The sequence below is a fragment of the Mustela putorius genome, unplaced genomic scaffold (assembly GCF_011764305.1).
Source record: "Mustela putorius furo isolate JIRA1106 unplaced genomic scaffold, ASM1176430v1.1 tig00000145_pilon_pilon_pilon, whole genome shotgun sequence".
NCBI classification, from domain to species: Eukaryota; Metazoa; Chordata; class Mammalia; order Carnivora; family Mustelidae; genus Mustela; species Mustela putorius.
In genome coordinates, this window is record NW_025421294.1 from 16,391,303 (window position 1) to 16,412,598 (window position 21,296).

A 21,296-nucleotide genomic window follows, 5' to 3' on the forward strand; every position below is an offset into this window, starting at 1 on the left:
GGCGATGCATGCAAAAATCTGTGGCACCTGTTAAGTACTCACTAGGTCATTGTTGTTGTAAGAATAAAAAGAAGACATTTGCTAGCTGTTGGAGTAACTGAGCCTTATTGAGTTGATACTTGTTCAGTCTAAATAAATCTACGCTTGCTCAAGTTAGGAAAAGCCAGTGTTGGGGGTGAAGTTATGGGGGAGTTTAGGATTCAAAGGGGACCCAATCTTGTCTTACACTGCGCTCCGTCCGCTCTGTAAACCCACAACTGCCTACGTTGGCATGAGGGTCTATCAATATTTAATGTGTGGGTGTCAGTTGCTGTAAACTGAGCACACCCCAGCATCAACTTGAATTAATTATATGCAAGAGGAGAGAAAATAAAATGCCTTTTCCTCAGAGCCCCAAATTTTACTGGCTACACTGAAGCCTGAAAACCACAGGGTGAAATTTCTACTGATGGAGGACCCTGAGAAGAAGCTGAACCAGAAGAGTGATGGCAAACCACGGAAAGTACGATTTAAAATCTCTTCCTCCTACAGTGGCAGAGTGTTGAAGCAGGTCTTTGAGGATGGGCAGGAATTAGAGTCGCCAAAGGAGGAATACCCTCACAGTTTTCTCCAAGAGTCCCTTGAACCAGTGGATGGTGTTTACGGGTCTGGGGAAGCCCCCAAGCCCCAACCATACTCCCCTAAGCTGACTGCTCAAAGGATCAGCGTGTTTAGAGAGGGCAATGCCTACAGTTTGGCGGGCAGCCAGCCTTTCTTCAATGATTACAAGGCGAATGACCATAAGGTTGGTATTGTGCATGGTGTATGAACTTTAAGGACTAAAACGTATATAGGAAAACACCTAACTGATTCAAATTTCTATCTTGCTCATGCTCCAGTACCAACCAGAGCTGTAGGTGCTCCAAATGGGACGCTGCTATTGGAGTAATATTTCTGGGACAAAAATAGCATGCTTGCTGCCTCCTCATTGGAACTTGCAATGAGCATGTACAGTATTCAGTACCATCCAGGGTAGTAAATGGTAATTGGGCCATTGGCTGGGTTATCTTGGTAAGTAAGTTAAATAGAGATACAGTGGTTTTCAGCTTGCCAGACTGCGTTTTAGAAAATTATGTGACAACTGGTTGTTTTGTTTCCTGTTGACAACTGGTTGTTTTGTTTCCTGTTCGAAGGTGCTCATTTCACTCCGGCCAGTTACTCAGCTTGTGGTTTATCCATGTCTTACTTTATTTCCAATCCCCCTCCTGCTGCCTGCTTTTAAAAAATGTTTGTTTCTTTGTTTATTTTGCCTTTCCATTGCTCATTAGTGTGAACACTGAGTGGTTGGAATCCTGGGAAGAAATGGCAAAAAGCATGTCAAACAGAGGAAATGTTACTTGGGGAAGAAGTTTGAGCTAATAGTTCAATTGAAATGTGTATTTTATCTCTTAATTTCAGTTCTCTTCCCCAGTACCATGCATAATGAAAAGCCCCTACATGATTTTCTTTGAAGCTAGAAGAACTTGGGAAATAGTCACTGATTTCTAAAAATGAAAAGGAGATGTGTATATGGCTACCATTGGAACCATGAATGCCTTTTTTTCTTTTATATTAAATACAGTTATATAATGTGCCAGGTTATTAATGAATAGTACACCAGGATATGCTCTCATCTTTAAAGTGTGAAATTCAGATAATTACTCTCTAATCATTTTTATTGTTAGTTTCCTAAGGGAACAGATAATTCGTCTATACAGACAAATGCACTGGCCTTTCTGACATTGGTAAAAGTGTAATTATGGGAGTCCACATTTATCAAGAGATAATACCAGGTTTCCTTTTGATAATAAAAGGGGCTGGAGTGAACATGTTAGTGGAGCGACTTATGCATTACAAAGCAGTTTCACATAGTCTGTCCTTGGGTCTTTACCGCAGCCTGGAGGAGAAAGGCAAACTGTGGTCATTCCCATTTTGCAGGTAAGGAAAACCGAGTGCCAAGTTATTAAGGGATCCACCCAGTATTAGAGAGTCATTAGGTGCAAAGTCAGAATAAGGACCCAGATCTTCTGGTTCCTCATGCTTTTGGTTGTGTGTGATGTTCCTTTTTATTCTCTGAAATTATTCTTTTTATTCCAATTCTATTCTCACCGTTAATATTATTGGTGATGTTAATAGTAATAGTTACCATTTACCAAGTGCTTATTATATCCTAGGTTCTTGGCTATGTCTTTTACTTATAGTATCTCTTTGAAACTAAATCTTACCTGTATGTTTAGACTTTACAAAGCTGTGGTATACAGACCTTGTGCAGGCTGTGGTAGATAATTTGGCCACCTGACCTTTACAAGTCCTGTGTCCAACTTGGGACTTATGTATATGTATGATTTGGTAAGGACTTATAAAACCAGACAACTGACTCTTCATAGCAGCACCACAACATTGTTTAAACACAGTACGGAGACCATGTTCAGAGTTTGATTCCTGCTTGATCAGGTTTCCTGTTTGATCCAGTTATCCTTGTTTCCTTTGCTGCCTGATCCAAATGCTACCTCCCAATCTTAGCCAGTCTCTGGGTAAGAGGGGGTCAGGATGGATTCTTGCAGCTCCGCCCACTGAAACCAGTTGTCAGTGTGGTATTTATGAAACTCAAGGAAATGAGAGCTGGAAAGCCATGATTTTTCAGTAGCAAATTCAACTATAAAATAAACCCTAGTAAATATTGGTTATGAAGCAACACTGGGTAGCAGTTAAACACAACAATTATAAGTAAAGGCTCTAAATTTGAAGAGGTGTTTATACATCAATGTGCATAGCAGCTTTATTCACAGTTGCTCACGAGTGGAGGCAACCCAAATGTCCATCGGTAGATGAACGGACAGATAAAATGTATATACACGCAGTTGAATATTATTCAGCCTGAAAAAGGAAGGCTATGCTGACACATGAAAGCACAGATGAAACTTGAAGACATTATGCTAAGTGAAATAAACCAGTCATAAAAAGATAATTATATGATTCCATCTATGTGAAGTGCCTAGAATAGTCAGATTTATAGAGACGGAAAATAGAGCAGTGGGAGCTTAATGGGGATACAGTTTCAGTTTGAGAAGATGAAGAAGTTCTGGGAGTGACTGGTGGTAAGGGCTCCACAACAGTGTGAACATAATAATGCCACTGACCTGTACACTGAGAAGTGGTTAAAGTGGTAAATTTCATGTACTATGTATTTTACCACAGTAAAAATAACCATTTTTAAAAAGCAGGCGTGGGCACCTGGGTGGCTCAGTCAGTTAAGCGTCTGCCTTTGGTTCAGGTCTTGATCCTGGGATCGAGCCCTGCTTTGGGGACCCTGCTTGGCAGGGAGCCTGCTTCTTCTGCTCCCTCTGCCTTTCCACCCCTGCCTGTGCTCTCTCTTTCTCTCTCTCTCAGATAAATAAGTAAAATCTTAAAAAAAAAAAAAAAGGGCAGGGGCTCTTATGTCTTTTAAACCTGGGCTTGCTGTCCCCTTGCCTACTTACTGTGGGAGCTTGACAGACCACTTATTATTGCCGTGCTTCAATGTCATTTTCTATGAGATGAGAGTAAATAAAAGTATCTACTTATGAAGTTTGTTGTGGTGATTAAAAAAAGATTTTATGTAAGAAACACTCAGCATTGTGCCTGGAACATTGGATGTGCTTAGCAAGTAATCCCTACCTTTGTGATAATGACCAGGTTCTCATCAAAGAAATACTGAGTCTTTAAAAAAATTTTTTTATATGATAGAGAAAGTAGTTATAAACAAATAAATATTTTAAAGAATTGAAACCATTTGAAGTTTATAAGTTTCATTTTAAAAAAATGGAAGGGAAGGAAGAGACATGGCATTTACTGAACACATCTTTTGTATATATGTCATTGCATTTTCAAGGCAATTCTTTGAGAATTTTACAAATTGGAAAAATAGCACATGGGGTTTGGTAACTTGCAAATCTTGCACAGAAAAATTGACCTCAGGCCTGCCTGCCTCCATAGCCTTTTGCATTTCTAGAACTCAGGAAGGCGTCCCTGTTGTTTAAGTGGAAAGGTTTCATGGTGCCCGAATAGGAGTCTCCAGGCACGTGGCCATGGATGTCAGAGCACTTATGAAGCTCAGTCACCCAGGTTGCCATTCTGGGCACTATGGAAGGAAACACAAAAATTCATGGCTTCGTCCTGGCCCTCTGTAATGCAAGAATATGTGTTCCTCATGGGCAACTGGTTGTCACCAGATAATGTGAATTTTAGTTACGCCTTGAGGGTTTCCTTAGACACAAGGAAGAACTTGGCTGTTGGGGTGACTGAAACATAAACACACCTTACAGGTGATTTGGGACCCCCCTCCTTTTAAGTACATTAAAAATGAATGTACTATCTTGGGTGTCTCAGATACAGACCAGCTTAGAGGCAGGAGGTTGGACCAGATGACCACAATTTTTTTTTCAGTAGGTTGAGAGTTTCACCTTGAAAAAACCAGTTCTACCTGTGAAAAAAAGCTCCCTAGTAACTAAACCTCTTTGGCTATTAGTGGAAGTGGAAATGGAACCTTCTAAAAGTGCCACCATCTTTATCTTCTGATGTTCAGAAACTGATAGTCCAGAGTGTGAAACAGGAACCCAGTGTGCATCAAACAATAGGAAAGGGAAGCTGCCACACGATCCCTTGAAGAGAAGGAGAGAAAACAGGGCCAAGTAGGAAGCTCCTGACTTCATAAATAATGTGATAGAAAACTCTTTGTGTGTTCCAAGGAAGGGGATCCCAGTACTGAAGTCCTGTTTCAGCCAGGTTGCGACTGAATGTGTTATGGCTATATATAGGAGACTGCTTGATTGTGGCATCCCAGTGAATTTGGTTTCCACACTTTCGTAAATGCAGGCAGAGTATTTGGAGCCGACGTATTTAGCTGTGTAGCATGATTGTGCATGCAGTACTAATGAACAGTGTTAAGTACCAGCAACAGCAACAACCTTGCATAGTATCTTTAGCTTTGAAAACCCTGTTTTAGGGCGCCTGGGTGGCTCGGTGGTTTAAGCCGCTGCCTTCGGCTCAGGTCATGATCTCAGGGTCCTGAGATCGAGTCCCGAGGCGGGCTCTCTGCTCAGCAGGGAGCCTGTTTCCTCCTCTCTCTCTGCCTGCCTCTCTGCCTACTTGTGATCTCTCTCTGTCAAATAAATAAATAAAATCTTTAAAAAAAAAAAAAAGAAAAAAAGAAAACCCTGTTTTAGGGAGCCTGGGTGGCTCAGTGGGTTAGGCCGCTGCCTTCGGCTCAGGTCATGATCTCGGGGTCCCGGGATCGAGTCCCACATCGGGCTCTCTGCTCAGCAGGGAGCCTGCTTCCTCCTCTCTCTCTGCCTCTCTGCCTACTTGTGATCTCTGTCTGTCAAATAAATAAATAAAACCTTTAAAAAAAAAAGAAAACCCTGTTTTATATATTCTTCATTGTACTTCCACCCCTAGAGATTGATATAATTAGCTGCAGGGATGAGCATCAAAATATTGCACCCCAGGAACATTGCCCTGTCAGCACAGAAGCCAGCACAGCTTTGGAACGGGGTCTTGAGACCTGGGCTCCTAAGCATTAATGGCTACATTACTGGGTTTGGGGACGGTAGAGGCTCCCTAAAGAGAGCTGAGGGCGACAGGAGGGCACACAGAAGTCGCAGGACAGCACCTGCTTACCACCCAGTATCCAAGTATTCCTGTTTTTTGTTTTGTTTTCTTGATAGTGTGTGCATGCATGAAGGGGGCGAGGGGCAGAGGAAAAGGGAGAAAGGATCTTAAGCAGACTCCAGTTTGGACACAGAATTCGACTTGGGGCTCCATCTTTCAACCCTGAGATCACGACCTGAACAGGGCTCAGCAGTTTGAACGCTCAACCAACTGAGCCTCCTACGCGCCCCAAGGCATTCCTGGTTTCATAATGATTTTGTCTGTGGTGATGCCTACCAGTTAGATGTCACCCCATTTGGAATGAGCAAAGCGAGGTTCTAAGAGGCCAGATGACTCTCCTGTATCTTACAATTGGTGAACAGCAGTATTAAGATTGGTCTTGTTTGTTGCCAAGCTTTCTTATCTCTGGGTTCTTAGTTAAGTAATCGCCAAACATTTACTCCTCCATGCTTCTCTGCTGCATTGTAGTATTGCCTAAATTATTCCTCAGCAAATTACCAAGTCATACATAAAAAATGCACGTAAAGGAACATAAGCTATTAGTAATGATGCTGCAGAAATATATTTATTGACCTAAAAAGATTAACGTATTATACAGATAATAAAAACATTACATATATAAGATCATTACATATATGTAAGATCACTTCTCTCTCTCTCTCTCTCTCTATATATATATATATATATATGTATGTATATATATATGATCATTGTATACATAGTGATCTTACAGGTTTTTTGCGGGGAAATGCTTGTGAATAGTGCTGTATGGTTAAGAATATGGGCTTTAGGGGGAGGGCGGTTGGGAGAAGGGGTGGGATTATGGACATTGGGGAGGGTATGTGCTTTGGTGAGTGCTGTGAAGTGTGTAAACCTGGTGATTCACAGACCTGTACCCCTGGGGATAAAAATATATGTTTATAAAAAATAAAAAATTAAAAAAAAAAGAATATGGGCTTTAGAGTTATACTGGGGTTCGAATCCTAGCCACTGATAACCTTGGGAGGCTCTTAACCCCACTGTGACTCAGTCTCCTTATCTGTAAAATGTAGAAATCATAGCATCCACCTCAAGGGATGTTTGAGGAGAAAGTGAGGTAATGTTGTAAAATGCTTAGCATGGTGTCTGACACACAAAAAATGCTATCCACTAGAGTAAAATAATAATTCAGTAAATTTTATCTAATATTATCATTTATACATAAACATTTTGGAGAACTGTTTTTTTTTTTTTTTTTTTTTTTTTAAGCACTCTTCTGTGTTTATAAAACACCTGCTGTGCCCAGCTCTGCCTCAGCTACTGTGATATGTAATGGGAATAGAAACTTTGGCTCCGGCCCTGCGGAGTCTTGCAGCCCCGTCATAGGATTCGTTCAGCTATGGTCAGTTACCATCAACAGGGAGAAGGAAGCTGGTTTTCAGGGCTTTTAGAGAGAGCCAGCAAACCCGGGCACGGATTGTAGCTTTAGGGTCTTTTGGGATTCTAAGTGCTAGACAAGTTCTTTGTCCCGTTTCCCGGGATGTTGAACAGGTTCTGCAGCCCTGTATGTCGTGACTGCTGGTAAGTTGCCATGCTCATTCTCCATTTCTCTAGTCTCCACCTATTATAGATTTCGGAAAGATCATCATCTACACGAATAACTTGAAAATCATTCGAACCCCAATGGACAAGAGAGATTTCATGAGGAAAATTCTCCAGAAGGAAGAAGAGGCTGAGGAAGAGTCTCTGGTGAGCAAAGAAGAAATCTATGGAGACCGTGACCAGAACGACGGGCATTTGCCAGACACGGAAAGCACTTTCCCCCATAGCCAGTACCCACAGGTGTGTCAGAGTGGTTCACTGTCCTCCTTGGAATTGGCCCTACAGCAGTGGTCTCCACATGGTTTTGACTGTGCACTACTTAAGTGAAAAACGTCAATATAAATACTTTAGATGTCTAACTGTTAAGAAATGTCGAGGAATTTTAAGTTTATTACATTTTAATGGTATGTGATTAGCAATAATCTGTGTTTCAAATATGCATGATTTTTGTTGTTTTTGGTGACTTCTGAGAGCTGATTAGGTATTTATTGTTTTCACTCTGCATATAGTGTGGCATAGAACAGTTTCCAAAGATGGAAAAAATCAGCTCTGTTCTTCTTACAGGTTTGCTTGTGTTTCTGTTATTGGGGTTATCCTCAATCCAATTTCCTTAATGAATCTTACCAAGTCATGTGTCTGGGTTTTGTAGAGATTAGTTTTCTTAAAACTAAGCACTATCCTCTGTACATCCGCTGGACCAGGGACAGTGGAACTTCTTTATGCTGCAGTATGCTCGAAGTGAATGAATGAGCCGGGACACCACTGGCACTTTACGTGCTATGAGGTCAGTTTCCATCATGCTTGCTCCAGAGATCCTTGGGTCCTATATTTGTCTGCGGACTGCCTGACCCAGTGAAGAGGCCAGTAGCAACTAATTTATTAAAAATCAGCATACCAGTTTCTTTTGAAAGTATGATTGAAGCTTACTTAGAATGATTTTCTGCCCACACCTCTCAGAGGTGCTAACTCCTCACCTTGGAAACCGTTGCTCAGACATGCTCAGATGAAGTGGTAGAGTGATGATATTCATTAGTTCACAGTGTGGGATTGGCAGTGGGAAAAGCAATTTTTTTTTTTTAATTTTTTTTTTTAACTTTTTTTTTTTTTTTTTTTAAGTATTTATTTGACAGAGAGAAATCACAAGTAGACTGAGAGGCAGGCAGAGAGAGAGAGAGGAAAGCAGGCTCTCCGCGGAGCAGAGAGCCCGATGCGGGACTCGATCCCAGGACGCTGAGATCATGACCTGAGCCGAAGGCAGCGGCTCAACCCACTGAGCCACCCAGGCGCCCCGGGAAAAGCAATTTTGATGGATCTAAGCTAAGAGGGTAAAAGCTTGGATAGCAGCAGAAATGAATTTTCTCTCTCTTTGGTTTTCATCCCTTGGGAGTTTCAGCTTTACTGTGGGACTCGCTCTCACCTCCTCAGGGTTGGTGTGACAAAATGGGCAAGGGACTTCCTCATAGTGAGTGATGTCTCTACCCTGGTAGGGTTTAGAGGGCAGAAACCAGAAGGTCATGACCAGACTCTAGCAGAAGATTCTTATTAAAGTTCTGCTTACAAGGACTCATATCTCTTTGCAACCTGATCTCACACTTGATAAGATATTTTTGAAATGCAAATACGATCACGTCTCCCCTTCATCACTCTTTTTCCCCACTGCAAACTTCAGTGACCTCTCACTTCTTGGAATAAAACAGTAGATAGCCTGTTCACCTCTTTAGGCTCCTCTTAAACATCTCTTCTCATTCTGCCAGACACACTGCCCTTCTAGCTACCACTCATATGGTCTTTGCCCTTTCCTGCCAGAGGCAACTTCCTTGTGCCTAGAATGTTCTCCAGATTCCCCACTGCTTTGCCCTTAGCACCTGAAATCTCAATGGAAACATCACTTCTTTAGAGGGCCTCCCCTCACTTCTAGGATGATGAAATATCCAAGACTGGACTCCTCAGAGCACCTCATCCTCGTTTTCAGTTGCAGTCGTAGATTTCCCTGTGTAAATCTTTGGTTAATGTTAACTTCCAGCCACTAGAATTTTTCTCCACAAGGGCAGGTGCCGTATTTATGTTGGATGTGGCATAGGAGTTCCCATGTCAAAAAAAAAAAAAAAACAGAAAAGAAAAAGAAAAATAGCGCCTGGCATAGAGTAGGTGTGCAGTAAATATTAGTTAAATGTTTGTGGAAAGAGTATTAGAATTCGGAACCAGAGAGCCAGCTGGTAGGAAGTATTGTGCTTCTGCCTTCTCTTGCTGTTCAGAACCTAGCAGAACAGCAGGCAGACTACTAAACATTGTGATCCAAAGCATTACCTTCCCACTTTAAAATTCATTAATTCTACTCTTTTTTACACCATTCTGTAATTTGTTGGAGCATATATTTTCAGAAGAGAGCCAGGCATGATAAAACGCAGGTCATGCTGCAGGCCTGAATAAAAAAGCAGCAACAGGCCTGACATGACAATTATCTTTAAATTCAGTTTGGAGAGATCCATGTGTTTTCGCTCTATTACTATAAACTAGGATAGAAGTGTGCAGGAGAAAGTTGCTGTGAAAGGTTATACTAGACTTGCCTGTCTTTTATTTTTTATTTTTTATTTTTTTTAAATTTTTTATTTTTTATAAACATATATTTTTATCCCCAGGGGTACAGGTCTGTGAATCACCAGGTTTACACACTTCACAGCACTCACCAAAGCACATACCCTCCCCAATGACCATAATCCCACCCCCTTCTCCCAAACCCCCTCCCCCCGGCAACCCTCAGTTTGTTTTGTGAGATTAAGAGTCACTTATGGTTTGTCTCCCTCCCAATCCCATCTTGTTTCATTTATTCTTCTTCTACCCACTTAAGCCTCCATGTTGCATCACCACTTCCTCATATCAGGGAGATCATATGATAGTTGTCTTTCTCTGCTTGACTTATTTCGCTAAGCATGATACGCTCTAGTTCCATCCATGTTGTTGCAAATGGCAAGATTTCATTTCTTTTGATGGCTGCATAGTATTCCATTGTGTATATATACCACATCTTCTTGATCCATTCATCTGTTGATGGACATCTAGGTTCTTTCCATAGTTTGGCTATTGTGGACATTGCTGCTATAAACATTCGGGTGCATGTGTCCCTTTGGATCACTACATTTGTATCTTTAGGGTAAATACCCAATAGTGCAATTGCTGGGTCATAGGGCAGTTCTATTTTCAACATTTTGAGGAACCTCCATGCTGTTTTCCAGAGTGGCTGCACCAGCTTGCATTCCCACCAACAGTGTAGGAGGGTTCCCCTTTCTCCGCATCCTCGCCAGCATCTGTCATTTCCTGACTTGTTGATTTTAGCCATTCTGACTGGTGTGAGGTGATATCTCATTGTGGTTTTGATTTGTATTTCCCTGATGCCGAGTGATATGGAGCACTTTTTCATGTGTCTGTTCGCCATCTGGATGTCTTCTTTGCAGAAATGTCTGTTCATGTCTTCTGCCCATTTCTTGATTGGATTATTTGTTCTTTGGGTGTTGAGTTTGCTAAGTTCTTTATAGATTCTGGACACTAGTCCTTTATCTGATATGTCGTTTGCAAATATCTTCTCCCATTCTGTCAGTTGTCTTTTGATTTTGTTAACTGTTTCCTTTGCTGTGCAAAAGCTTTTGATCTTGATGAAATCCCAGTAGTTCATTTTTTCCCTTGCTTCCCTTGCCTTTTGCGTTGTTCCTAGGAAGATATTGCTGCGGCAGAGGTCGAAGAGGTTGCTGCCCGTGTTCTCCTCAAGGATTTTGATGGATTCCTTTCGTACATTGAGGTCCTTCATCCATTTTGAGTCTATTTTTGTGTGTGGTGTAAGGAAATGGTCCAATTTCATTTTTCTGCATGTGGCTGTCCAATTTTCCCAGCACCATTTATTGAAAAGGCTGTCTTTTTTCCATTGGACATTCTTTCCTGCTTTGTCGAAGATTAGTTGACCATAGATTTGAGGGTCTATTTCTGGGCTCTCTATTCTGTTCCATTGATCTATGTGTCTGTTTTTGTGCCAGTACCATGTTGTCTTGATGATGACAGCTTTGTAATAGAGCTTGAAGTCCGGAATTGTGATGCCACCAACGTTGGCTTTCTTTTTCAATATCCCTTTGGCTATTCGAGGTCTTTTCTGGTTCCATATAAATTTTAGAATTATTTGTTCCATTTCTTTGAAAAAGATGGATGGTACTTTGATAGGAATTGCATTAAATGTGTAGATTGCTTTAGGTAGCATAGACATTTTCACAATATTTATTCTTCCAATCCAGGAGCATGGAACATTTTTCCATTTCTTTGTGTCTTCCTCAATTTCTTTCATGAGTACTTTATAGTTTTCTGAGTATAGATTCTGTGTCTCTTTGGTTAGGTTTATTCCTAGGTATCTTATGGTTTTGGATGCAATTGTAAATGGGATTGACTCCTTAATATCTCTTTCTTCTGTCTTGCTGTTGGTGTAGAGAAATGCAACTGATTTCTGTGCATTGATTTTATATCCTGACACTTTACTGAATTCCTGTATAAGTTCTAGCAGTTTTGGAGTGGAGTCTTTTGGGTTTTCCACATATAGTATCATATCATCTGCGAAGAGTGATAATTTGACTTCTTCTTTGCCGATTTGGATGCCTTTAATTTCCTTTTGTTGTCTGATTGCTGACGCTAGGACCTCTAGTACGATGTTGAATAGCAGTGGTGATAATGGACATCCCTGCCGTGTTCCTGACCTTAGCGGAAAAGCTTTCAGTTTTTCTCCATTGAGAATGATATTTGCGGTGGGTTTTTCATAGATAGCTTTGATGATATTGAGGTATGTGCCCTCTATCCCTACACTTTGAAGAGTTTTTGATCAGGAAGGGATGTTGTACTTTGTCAAATGCTTTTTCAGCATCTATTGAGAGTATCATATGGTTCTTGTTCTTTCTTTTATTGATGTGTTGTATCACATTGACTGATTTGCGGATGTTGAACCAACCTTGCAGCCCTGGAATAAATCCCACTTGGTCGTGGTGAATAATCTTTTTAATGTACTGTTGAATCCTATTGGCTAGTATTTTGTTGAGTATTTTCGCATCTGTGTTCATCAAGGATATCGGTCTATAGCTCTCTTTTTGGTGGGATCCTTGTCTGGTTTTGGGATCAAGGTGATGCTGGCCTCATAAAATGAGTTGGGAAGTTTTCCTTCCATTTCTATTTTTTGGAACAGTTTCAGGAGAATAGGAATTAGTTCTTCTTTAAATGTTTGGTAGAATTCCCCCGGGAAGCCGTCTGGCCCTGGGCTTTTGTTTGTTTGGAGATTTTTAATGACTGTTTCAATCTCCTTACTGGTTATGGGTCTGTTCAGGCTTTCTATTTCTTCCTGGTTCAGTTGTGGTAGTTTATATGTTTCTAGGAATGCATCCATTTCTTCCAGATTGTCAAATTTATTGCCGTAGAGTTGCTCATAGTATGTTCTTATAATAGTTTGTATTTCTTTGGTGTTAGTTGTGATCTCTCCTCTTTCATTCATGATTTTATTTATTTGGGTCCTTTCTCTTTTCTTTTTGATAAGTCGGGCCAGGGGTTTATCAATTTTATTAATTCTTTCAAAGAACCAGCTCCTAGTTTCGTTGATTTTGTTTCTATTGTTTTTTTTGGTTTCTATTTCATTGATTTCTGCTCTGATCTTTATGATTTCTCTTCTCCTGCTGGGCTTAGGGTTTCTTTCTTGTTCTTTCTCCAGCTCCTTTAGGTGTAGGGTTAGGTTGTGTACCTGAGACCTTTCTTGTTTCTTGAGAAAGGCTTGTACCGCTATATATTTTCCTCTCAGGACTGCCTTTGTTGTGTCCCACAGATTTTGAACCGTTGTATTTTCATTATCATTTGTTTCCATGATTTTTTTCAATTCTTCTTTAATTTCCCGGTTGACCCATTCATTCTTTAGAAGGATACTGTTTAGTCTCCATGTATTTGGGTTCTTTCCAAACTTCCTTTTGTGGTTGAGTTCTAGCTTTAGAGCATTGTGGTCTGAAAATATGCAGGGAATGATCCCAATCTTTTGATACCGGTTGAGTCCTGATTTAGGACCGAGGATGTGATCTATTCTGGAGAATGTTCCATGTGCACTAGAGAAGAATGTGTATTCTGTTGCTTTGGGATGAAATATTCTGAATATATCTGTGATGTCCATCTGGTCCAGTGTGTCATTTAAGGCCTTTATTTCCTTGCTGATCTTTTGCTTGGATGACCTGTCCATTTCAGTGAGGGGAGTGTTAAAGTCCCCTACTATCATTGTATTATTGTTGATGTGTTTCTTTGATTTTGTTATTAATTGGTTTATATAGTTGGCTGCTCCCACATTGGGGGCATAGATATTTAAAATTGTTAAATCTTCTTGTTGGACAGACCCTTTGAGTATGATATAGTGTCCTTCCTCATCTCTTATTATAGTCTTTGGCTTAAAATCTAATTGATCTGATATAAGGATTGCCACTCCTGCTTTCTTCTGATGTCCATTAGCATGGTAAATTCTTTTCCACCCCCTCACTTTAAATCTGGAGGTGTCTTCGGGCTTAAAATGTGTTTCTTGGAGGCAACATATAGATGGGTTTTGTTTTTTTTATCCATTCTGATACCCTGTGTCTTTTGACAGGGGCATTTAGCCCATTCACATTCAGGGTAACTATTGAGAGATATGAATTTAGTGCCATTGTATTGCCTGTAAGGTGACTGTTACTGTATATGGTCTCTGTTCCTTTCTGATCTACCACTTGTAGGCTCTCTCTTAGCTTAGAGGACCCCTTTCAATATTTCCTGTAGAGCTGGTTTGGTATTTGCAAATTCTTTCAGTTGTTGTTTGTCCTGGAAGCTTTTAATCTCTCCTTCTATTTTCAATGATAGCCTAGCTGGATATAGTATTCTTGGCTGCATGTTTTTCTCGTTTAGTGCTCTGAAAATATCATGCCAGCTCTTTCTGGCCTGCCAGGTCTCTGTGGATAAGTCAGCTGCCAATCTAATATTTTTACCATTGTATGTTACAGACTTCTTTTCCCGGGCTGCTTTCAGGATTTTCTCTTTGTCATTGAGACTTGTAAATTTTACTATTAGGTGACGGGGTGTGGGCCTATTCTTATTGATTTTGAGGGGCATTCTCTGAACCTCCTGAATTTTGATACTCGTTCCCTTTGCCATATTGGGGAAATTCTCCCCAATAATTCTCTCTAGTATACCTTCTGCTCCCCTCTCACTTTCTTCTTCTTCTGGAATCCCAATTATTCTAATGTTGTTTCGTCTTATGGTGTCACTTATCTCTCGAATTCTCCCCTCATGGTCCAGTAGCTGTTTGTCCCTCTTTTGCTCAGCTTCTTTATTCTCTGTCATTTGGTCTTCTATATCACTAATTCTTTCTTCTGCCTCATTTATCCTAGCAGTTAGAGCCTCCATTTTTGATTGCACCTCATTAATAGCTTTTTTGATTTCACCTTGGTTAGATTTTAGTTCTTTTATTTCTCCAGAAAGGGCTTTTATATCTCTCGAGAGGGTTTCTCTAATATCTTCCATGCCTTTTTCGAGCCCGGCTAGAACCTTGAGAATTGTCATTCTGAACTCTAGATCTGACATATTACCGATGTCTGTATTGATTAGGTCCCTAGCCTTCGGGTACTGCCTCTTGTCTTTTTTTTTGTGTTGAATTTTTACGTCTTGTCATTTTGTCCAGATAAGAGTAAATGAAGGGGCAAGTAAAATACTAAAAGGGTGGCAACAACCCCAGGAAAATATGCTTTAACCAAATTAGAAGAGATCCAAAATCGTGAGTGGGGAGAAAGGGGATAAAAAGAGGTTCAAAAAAAGAAAGAAAGAAAGAAAAAAAAAAAAAAAAAGAAAAAAAAAAAAAAAAAAAAAAAAAAAAAAAGAAAAAAAGAAAAGAATTTTTAAAAAAAGAAAACACCTAAGAAAAATGTAAAAAATATATATATATATATTAGATAAACTAGTAAAAAAATCGTTAAAAAAGAAAAAGGTAACAGTTAAAAAAAAATATTTTACCCGAAGGTGAGAAAAAAAAAAAATGAAAAAGAAAAAATTAAATTAACTGCAAGACTAAAAAAAAAATCACAGGAAAAAAGCCATGAGTTCCGTGCTTGGCTTTCTCCTCCTCTGGAATTCTGCTGCTCTCCTTGGTATTGAAACCGCACTCCTTGGTAGGTGAACTTGGTCTCGGCTGGATTTCTTGTTGATCTTCTGGGGGAGGGGCCTGTTGTATTGATTCTCAAGTGTCTTTGCCCAGGCGGAATTACACCGCCCTTACCCGGGGCTCGGGTTTGCTTTCAGGAGCTTTTGTTCCCTGAGCGCTTTCCGTAGAGTTCCAGAGGACGGGAATACAAATGGCGGCCTCCTGGTCTCCGGCCCGGAGGAGCCGAGAGCCCAGGGCCCCACTCCTCAGTGCGCCCTCAGAGAACAGCGCCCAGTTACTCCCGGCTGCCTGACCTCCGGCCGCGCTCCGAGCTCACCGAGCCTGCGACCGGTTCAAGGTAACACGGAGCTGCGAGCTTACTGTCGGCTCTGTCTCTGTAGCCGGCTTTCCCGTTCCAATACCCGCAAGCTCTGCGACACTCAGACACCCCCGATCCTTCTGTGACCCTGCGGGACCTGAGGCCACGCTGACCCCGCGTGGGCTTCGCCCCGGTTTAGCCTCTGGCGCGATGTCCCTCGGCGGAACAGACTTTTCAAAGTCCTGATTTTGTGCGCGGTTGCTCCGCCGCTTGCCGGGAGCCGGCCCCTCCCCCCGGGGTCTATCTTCCCGTCGCTTTGGATTCACTTCTCCGCCGGTCCTACCTTTCAGAAAGTGGTTGTTTTTCTGTTTCCAGAATTGCTGTTCTTCTTCTCTTCGATCTGCCGATGGATTTTCAGGTGTTTGCAATCTTTAGATAAGCTATCTAGCTGATCTCCGGCTAGCTGAAGCAGTCTCAGCTTGCTACTTCTCCGCCATCTTGACTCCTCCCCGACTTGCCTGTCTTTTAAACTCTGTTTTAAATTGCTATTTGTTTGCCAAATCCCTCATGCAATAAATGCCCAGACAGGTTTTATTGTATAAAAGAGGGTCGGAGAACATCAAGGAGCCCCTTCCGACCAGGAGACACTTTGTTGTGTTAGATGGAACAGGGAAGCAATGAGAGCCTTGATGAAAGAGTGGACCAAGGCTCAAAGCCAGACCATGCTGACCCTCTGTATTAGCTGTAAAAGAAAAGGAGAGGAATGATTGAATTGAGCCACAGGGAAATACGGAAGGGGAAAATCTGGCTGTGTGTTCTATGGATCCGAGACCATAAGTCATCTGGGCTTCTTTATGCTTTATAAAGATCTTGCCTTTGAAGTAATAATAATAAGAGCTGCCATTTATTGAGGGCCTCTGACCGCTGGGCACCATGCCCGGTGCTTTCCATGCGTTAGGCTCTTCATTCTCACAAGGACTCTGAGGGAGGTGTTGTTAGCAGTCTTCTTCTGTAACTAGGGAAATCAAGGCACAGAGAAGTTAAGTAACTTGCCAGAGGTCATCAGAACCAGGAGTCAAAGCCCAGTCCACCTGACTACCAATCATATTGTCTTAACCTGCCTGCTGAGCAGCCTCCAGATGGTGCTTCTTAGCTCCTTCAGGCTTACCCTAGCCTTTGAGTCTGCCATGGAAGCTGAGCCCCTTGCTTGTGGAGCTAGTAAGAGGTAGTTTGGGTTAGGTCTGTCAGTTCTAGAACCTAAGCTGTGCAGTACAGCGATGTTCTAAGTCCTCTCACTATTTTCTGAGAAGAATTTAAAAACCTGGGAATGGAAGACAGAAGTTTACGTCTCACATGCCATGGACAGAGTTGAGGCTCAGTAACACTTGATTTAATGACTCATTGAAAGATCCAATCAGCACGCCGAGGGCAAGGGTTTGAAGGAGGGTGGTATCCCAGGGTAAGAGTAGAAACTCCAGTGATACCTCTAATACTCCACTGTATAACCACATGCAGTAGAGAAAACTTGATCGATGATTTGTTTTTTTCCCTGCAGCAGGCTCACCAGGTTGTTTCCTTAATCTTTTAATATCTGAACCTGGCATTCTGTGCAAATTAATTTTTGGTTGACATGGATGGCATTATGGTAGGATTTTACTATACTTCCTTTGGCAACATTAAAATCTCACTGGGATCCAGTACAAAACAAAAACAGGTGGATATGGCTGAAAAAAAAGGACCGTGACAATTTGCTTAAAGAATATTTTGGCAAATACATCTCTTTTGAACATTTTAAGGGAAGAAAACAACTTTCCCCATTGTTAATATATAAAAATATGGCCGCAATCAATAAAATATTAACAAAAGGATGCATAGCATCATTTAGGTTTTTGTCAGTTGGGTAATCACTTCTGTTCCTTAAATCTAGAATAAATGAAATTTAATGCCTTCTTAGGTACTTTGAAGCACAATGGAAACACTTTCAGAATTTATGCCACCCTTTTCAAGATTATTTTTATTCTTAAGTTATAAAAGAGAACTGTGTTGGCTGGGTGAAGCCACCCAGTGGACTCCAGCCATCTTGTGAGTTCCTAGAATTTAAGAATTGGAAGGGTTCTGTAGGTACTGTCTTTTTGTTCATCCATTCAGCAAACATGTGAATGACAGATACTGTGCCAGGCACTGCACTTTAAGGCTTGGGTGTGATGGTGACAGGGACTAGCACAGAGTGGTCAGCAGAAGCTTCCAGTAGATTATGAGACCTGTCATGCTTGGGGCAGTATAGGCAGGTCAGGCCTCCTGGGCCAGGGGGGTAGGTACTGCTAAGCTGACATCTAAAACTAAATAGGAGTCAACTGGGTTGGGGAGAACAGCCCACAAGATGAGAGGCAGGGCTCCACTCTGGATCCATGCCAGAACTGGTGGACGTCTGGACTAGGATTTTGGTCGGGGATGAAGAGACCTGGGTGGATTTGAGAGATGTTTAGCTGGTAAAATAGACAGGCCTTGGTGCTGGATTCACCTGTTATCGATCTGGTACCACCCATTATTTCTTGGAAGGTTCGTGGTCTATGCACAGTCTTTGCAGAGTATAAAGCCTGCCGGTTTCCTTGAGATGTTTTAGGGAAGGAGCATGGCAGTAGATGGGGCATTTTCTGTAAGATGCGAGTCAAGGACTAGTAAGTCCAGACTTACTGGCAAGGCTAAGAAGTGAACTGAATTTTATGGAGAATCTGTAATATGGCAGATAATATATTGTGGCCTTTTCATCTACTCTGTCATTTCATACTGCAGCTACTCTGAGTGGCGAGCATCACCAGTCCCATTTTGGAGAAAAACAGATTCAGAGTAGTCAAGGGAACTGTCCAAGGTGCCTAATTGCTGTCCCAAGCTTTATCACAGTTCTCAAAGAAAACAAAGAAAGTACTGCAAGAATTCAGAGCTAAGCTTTAGAGGATTGTAACCTCTCTTACAGTTCTTGACCTCAGTCCCTCAGTCAGTCACACAAGAATGCCGACTGTTGGGACAGCTGCAGTGAGGGGCTGTGTGCATAATCCCGAGGGGCAGGAACTCTGGTGCTCCATCACCTGGGATCAAAACCTGCCTCCTCTCTTCCAGGCTGTGTGACCACAGCCAGATAACTGAACTTCTCAGTCTCTCATTTTCCTGTCTGCAGGAAGGATGCTAATACTTGCACTGTCTCACCAGGATAGCATATGGATTAGATAGGTGGATGTAGAGAAAGCTCTTAGAACCATACCGGGCCCCTACCCCTACTAAGTATGCTACAAGTGTTCGCTGTTAGTATTTGGCAACAAGGAAGAATAAGCCCTCATCCTAGTAGAGCATACGGAAATCACAGGTCAGATGGTGATAAGGGCGACGAGGAAGGGAAAGGTACAAAAGGCAAGGCAGGGGCTGCTGCCTTAGAGATTCCATCGGGGAAATCCTCTCTGAAGAAATTCCAGTGAGTATTCTGTGCCTCTGGCCAGCTTCCGCACTGGCATTTTTGGGAAGCATTTTGTGCTCTGCCTGTTTGCTTCACCCTGTTTTGGAACCGTGGTCTGGAACTGCTGTCACTAAACCCTGACCTGTCTCTTGCAGGAAGGGGAGCTTCCCGAGGACAACTGTTTTCACTGCCGAGGGTCAGGCAGTGCCACCTGCTCTCTGTGCCACGGCAGCAAGTTCTCCATGCTGGCCAACAGATTTAAGGAGTCCTATCGGGCCCTGCGCTGTCCTGCCTGCAATGAGAATGGCCTGCAGCCTTGCCAGATTTGCAATCAATAGCCCGTGGCTTTGTACGTCCGCTGTGATCGCATCCTTCCTGAAGCTATTTCTAATAAACTGCCCCCTCCTTCTCTTCCCTCGCCCAGCAAGGAAGCCACAGTGGCTTGCGACCACTTCCACCACTGGCAAAACTCAGTCGCTTGATAACATTTCATAAGGCTAGGAGCATCTCCGTGTGGTTCTAAGCGGCAGAGGCAATTTCGAATTAGAGTCCGCTTTGAAACAGGTTCTAAAATTATCCTTCCAGGAACATGTCTGTGCATCTTACTTGACTTAGTTCAGCTTTTCCCTTGCACTAGTGAGCAAATAAATGTACATTTCAGGCAGCAAGTTGAAATCATTTTCTGGTTGGGAGTTATTTTGCAAAATTATGCTTCGAGAAAGGAATAAAAAAGGCAGGTTTCTGATGAGCTGAATTCCTGTAGCTTATAGTGCATTTCAAATCGTTATTGATCAGATTGAGTTTTTAATTAAGCAGAAGAGAAAAGCGATGCCCCTATGTGGAATGTATGAGCAGGCCACTGGAAACAAAACAACATGTATGTGCTTTATGCTGAAGATAGGCAAGCTGAGAAGGCCTTTCTTTCAATGTCCTGACCATCTCCTGTGTGAAGTGCTTGGGTAGGGTTCATGCAGGCAATGAGCATTGCTACTTCTTAAGACCAGATGAGATAAGACATTCCTGCGTGCCTCTAAACTCCTGGGGTTATAAGCCAAGTCAAAGCTATTTATGAGAAATTTGGTGCTTAAGTATGTGTGTACGATATGACTTCTTCCAGCCCCTGAATTATTAGTAGATAAATAAATGTATATTAAATCTAAGATAAAGCCACAATCTCTTCAGGAAAGCTTGGCTATTTTGTAGTTCTCTGTTGGAACTGACTAAAAGAAAAACTGTCACCAAGGCAGATTTTTAAGAATTATCTTTCTGCCGCCTGTGAATACACGTGCTAAAGGTAATTCTTTCCTCTTAAGGTTGGTTGTAAAATTAGAGAAATTCTTTTGTTAATGAACTTTTGTAGCTCTAACACCCACTGTCCTTACCCCTTGAGAATATCACTTGTAAAATCTGTTATCTATTGAGACACATGGCTTTTCTATGATAATTTTGGTTTTCATAACTTAATTTTTTTCAAGATTTGTTTGTTATCCTCTAATAGCTGTTAAAATAATTCAACAGTAGAATGCTTTTCAGGAAATATGAACACCTCTAATAAAAAGATTAAAATATTTTTGGAAGCCGTGATAAATGTTGCCTGTTCTCTCTTAGCCAGAATGATAGAATGGTGGTTCACCGGCTTTCTTTGCTTCGACACTTAACTGTTCTCTCTGACTTGGTGTCTGTTTTCTCGCAGCTTTGGGCACTTCTCTTCTTCTGGAGTACCAGAGGAAGGAATGATAACAGGAAATCTCGATATATTCTTCTCTTTTTCGGCAGGAACGTTTGATGATAAATAATTTGAGCCCTGCCTGTTGCATGTGCACTGTTGCCCATATGGGCACCATGACCCTTCGGTAGGGCATGGGGGGCATGGGGCTTACAGTTTCAGTGGAGGAGAGACAGATCTACAAACGGATAATTACAGTGTTGTGTGACATGTTCTGGGACAGGGGAATTACAAGGAGCGTTTGAAGCACAGAGAAGGGACATCTCATATAGCCTGAGTGGGGTTTGAGGGGCTTCCCAGAGGAAGAAGTGTAAGCAATGTTGCTTCTTTTCCTTCTTTCATGCTTTCTGGAACCTTTAATCCTTTTCATCCCATAATAAATACGTCCACTAATAATTAC

General features: G+C 41.7%; 1 protein-coding gene across 1 annotated transcript; it reads left to right on the top strand.

The window, feature by feature from the left end:
• Positions 1-448: 448 nt before the first annotated feature.
• GRXCR2 (glutaredoxin and cysteine rich domain containing 2) lies at positions 449-20,746 on the top strand. The gene is made up of 3 exons (XM_004744706.2): positions 449-784; positions 7,261-7,488; positions 19,326-20,746. The coding sequence occupies exons 1-3, from the start codon at positions 449-451 to the stop codon at positions 19,506-19,508; spliced, it is 747 nt and encodes a 248-aa protein (XP_004744763.1). The 3' UTR covers positions 19,509-20,746.
• The last annotated feature ends 550 nt before the right edge of the window (positions 20,747-21,296 follow it).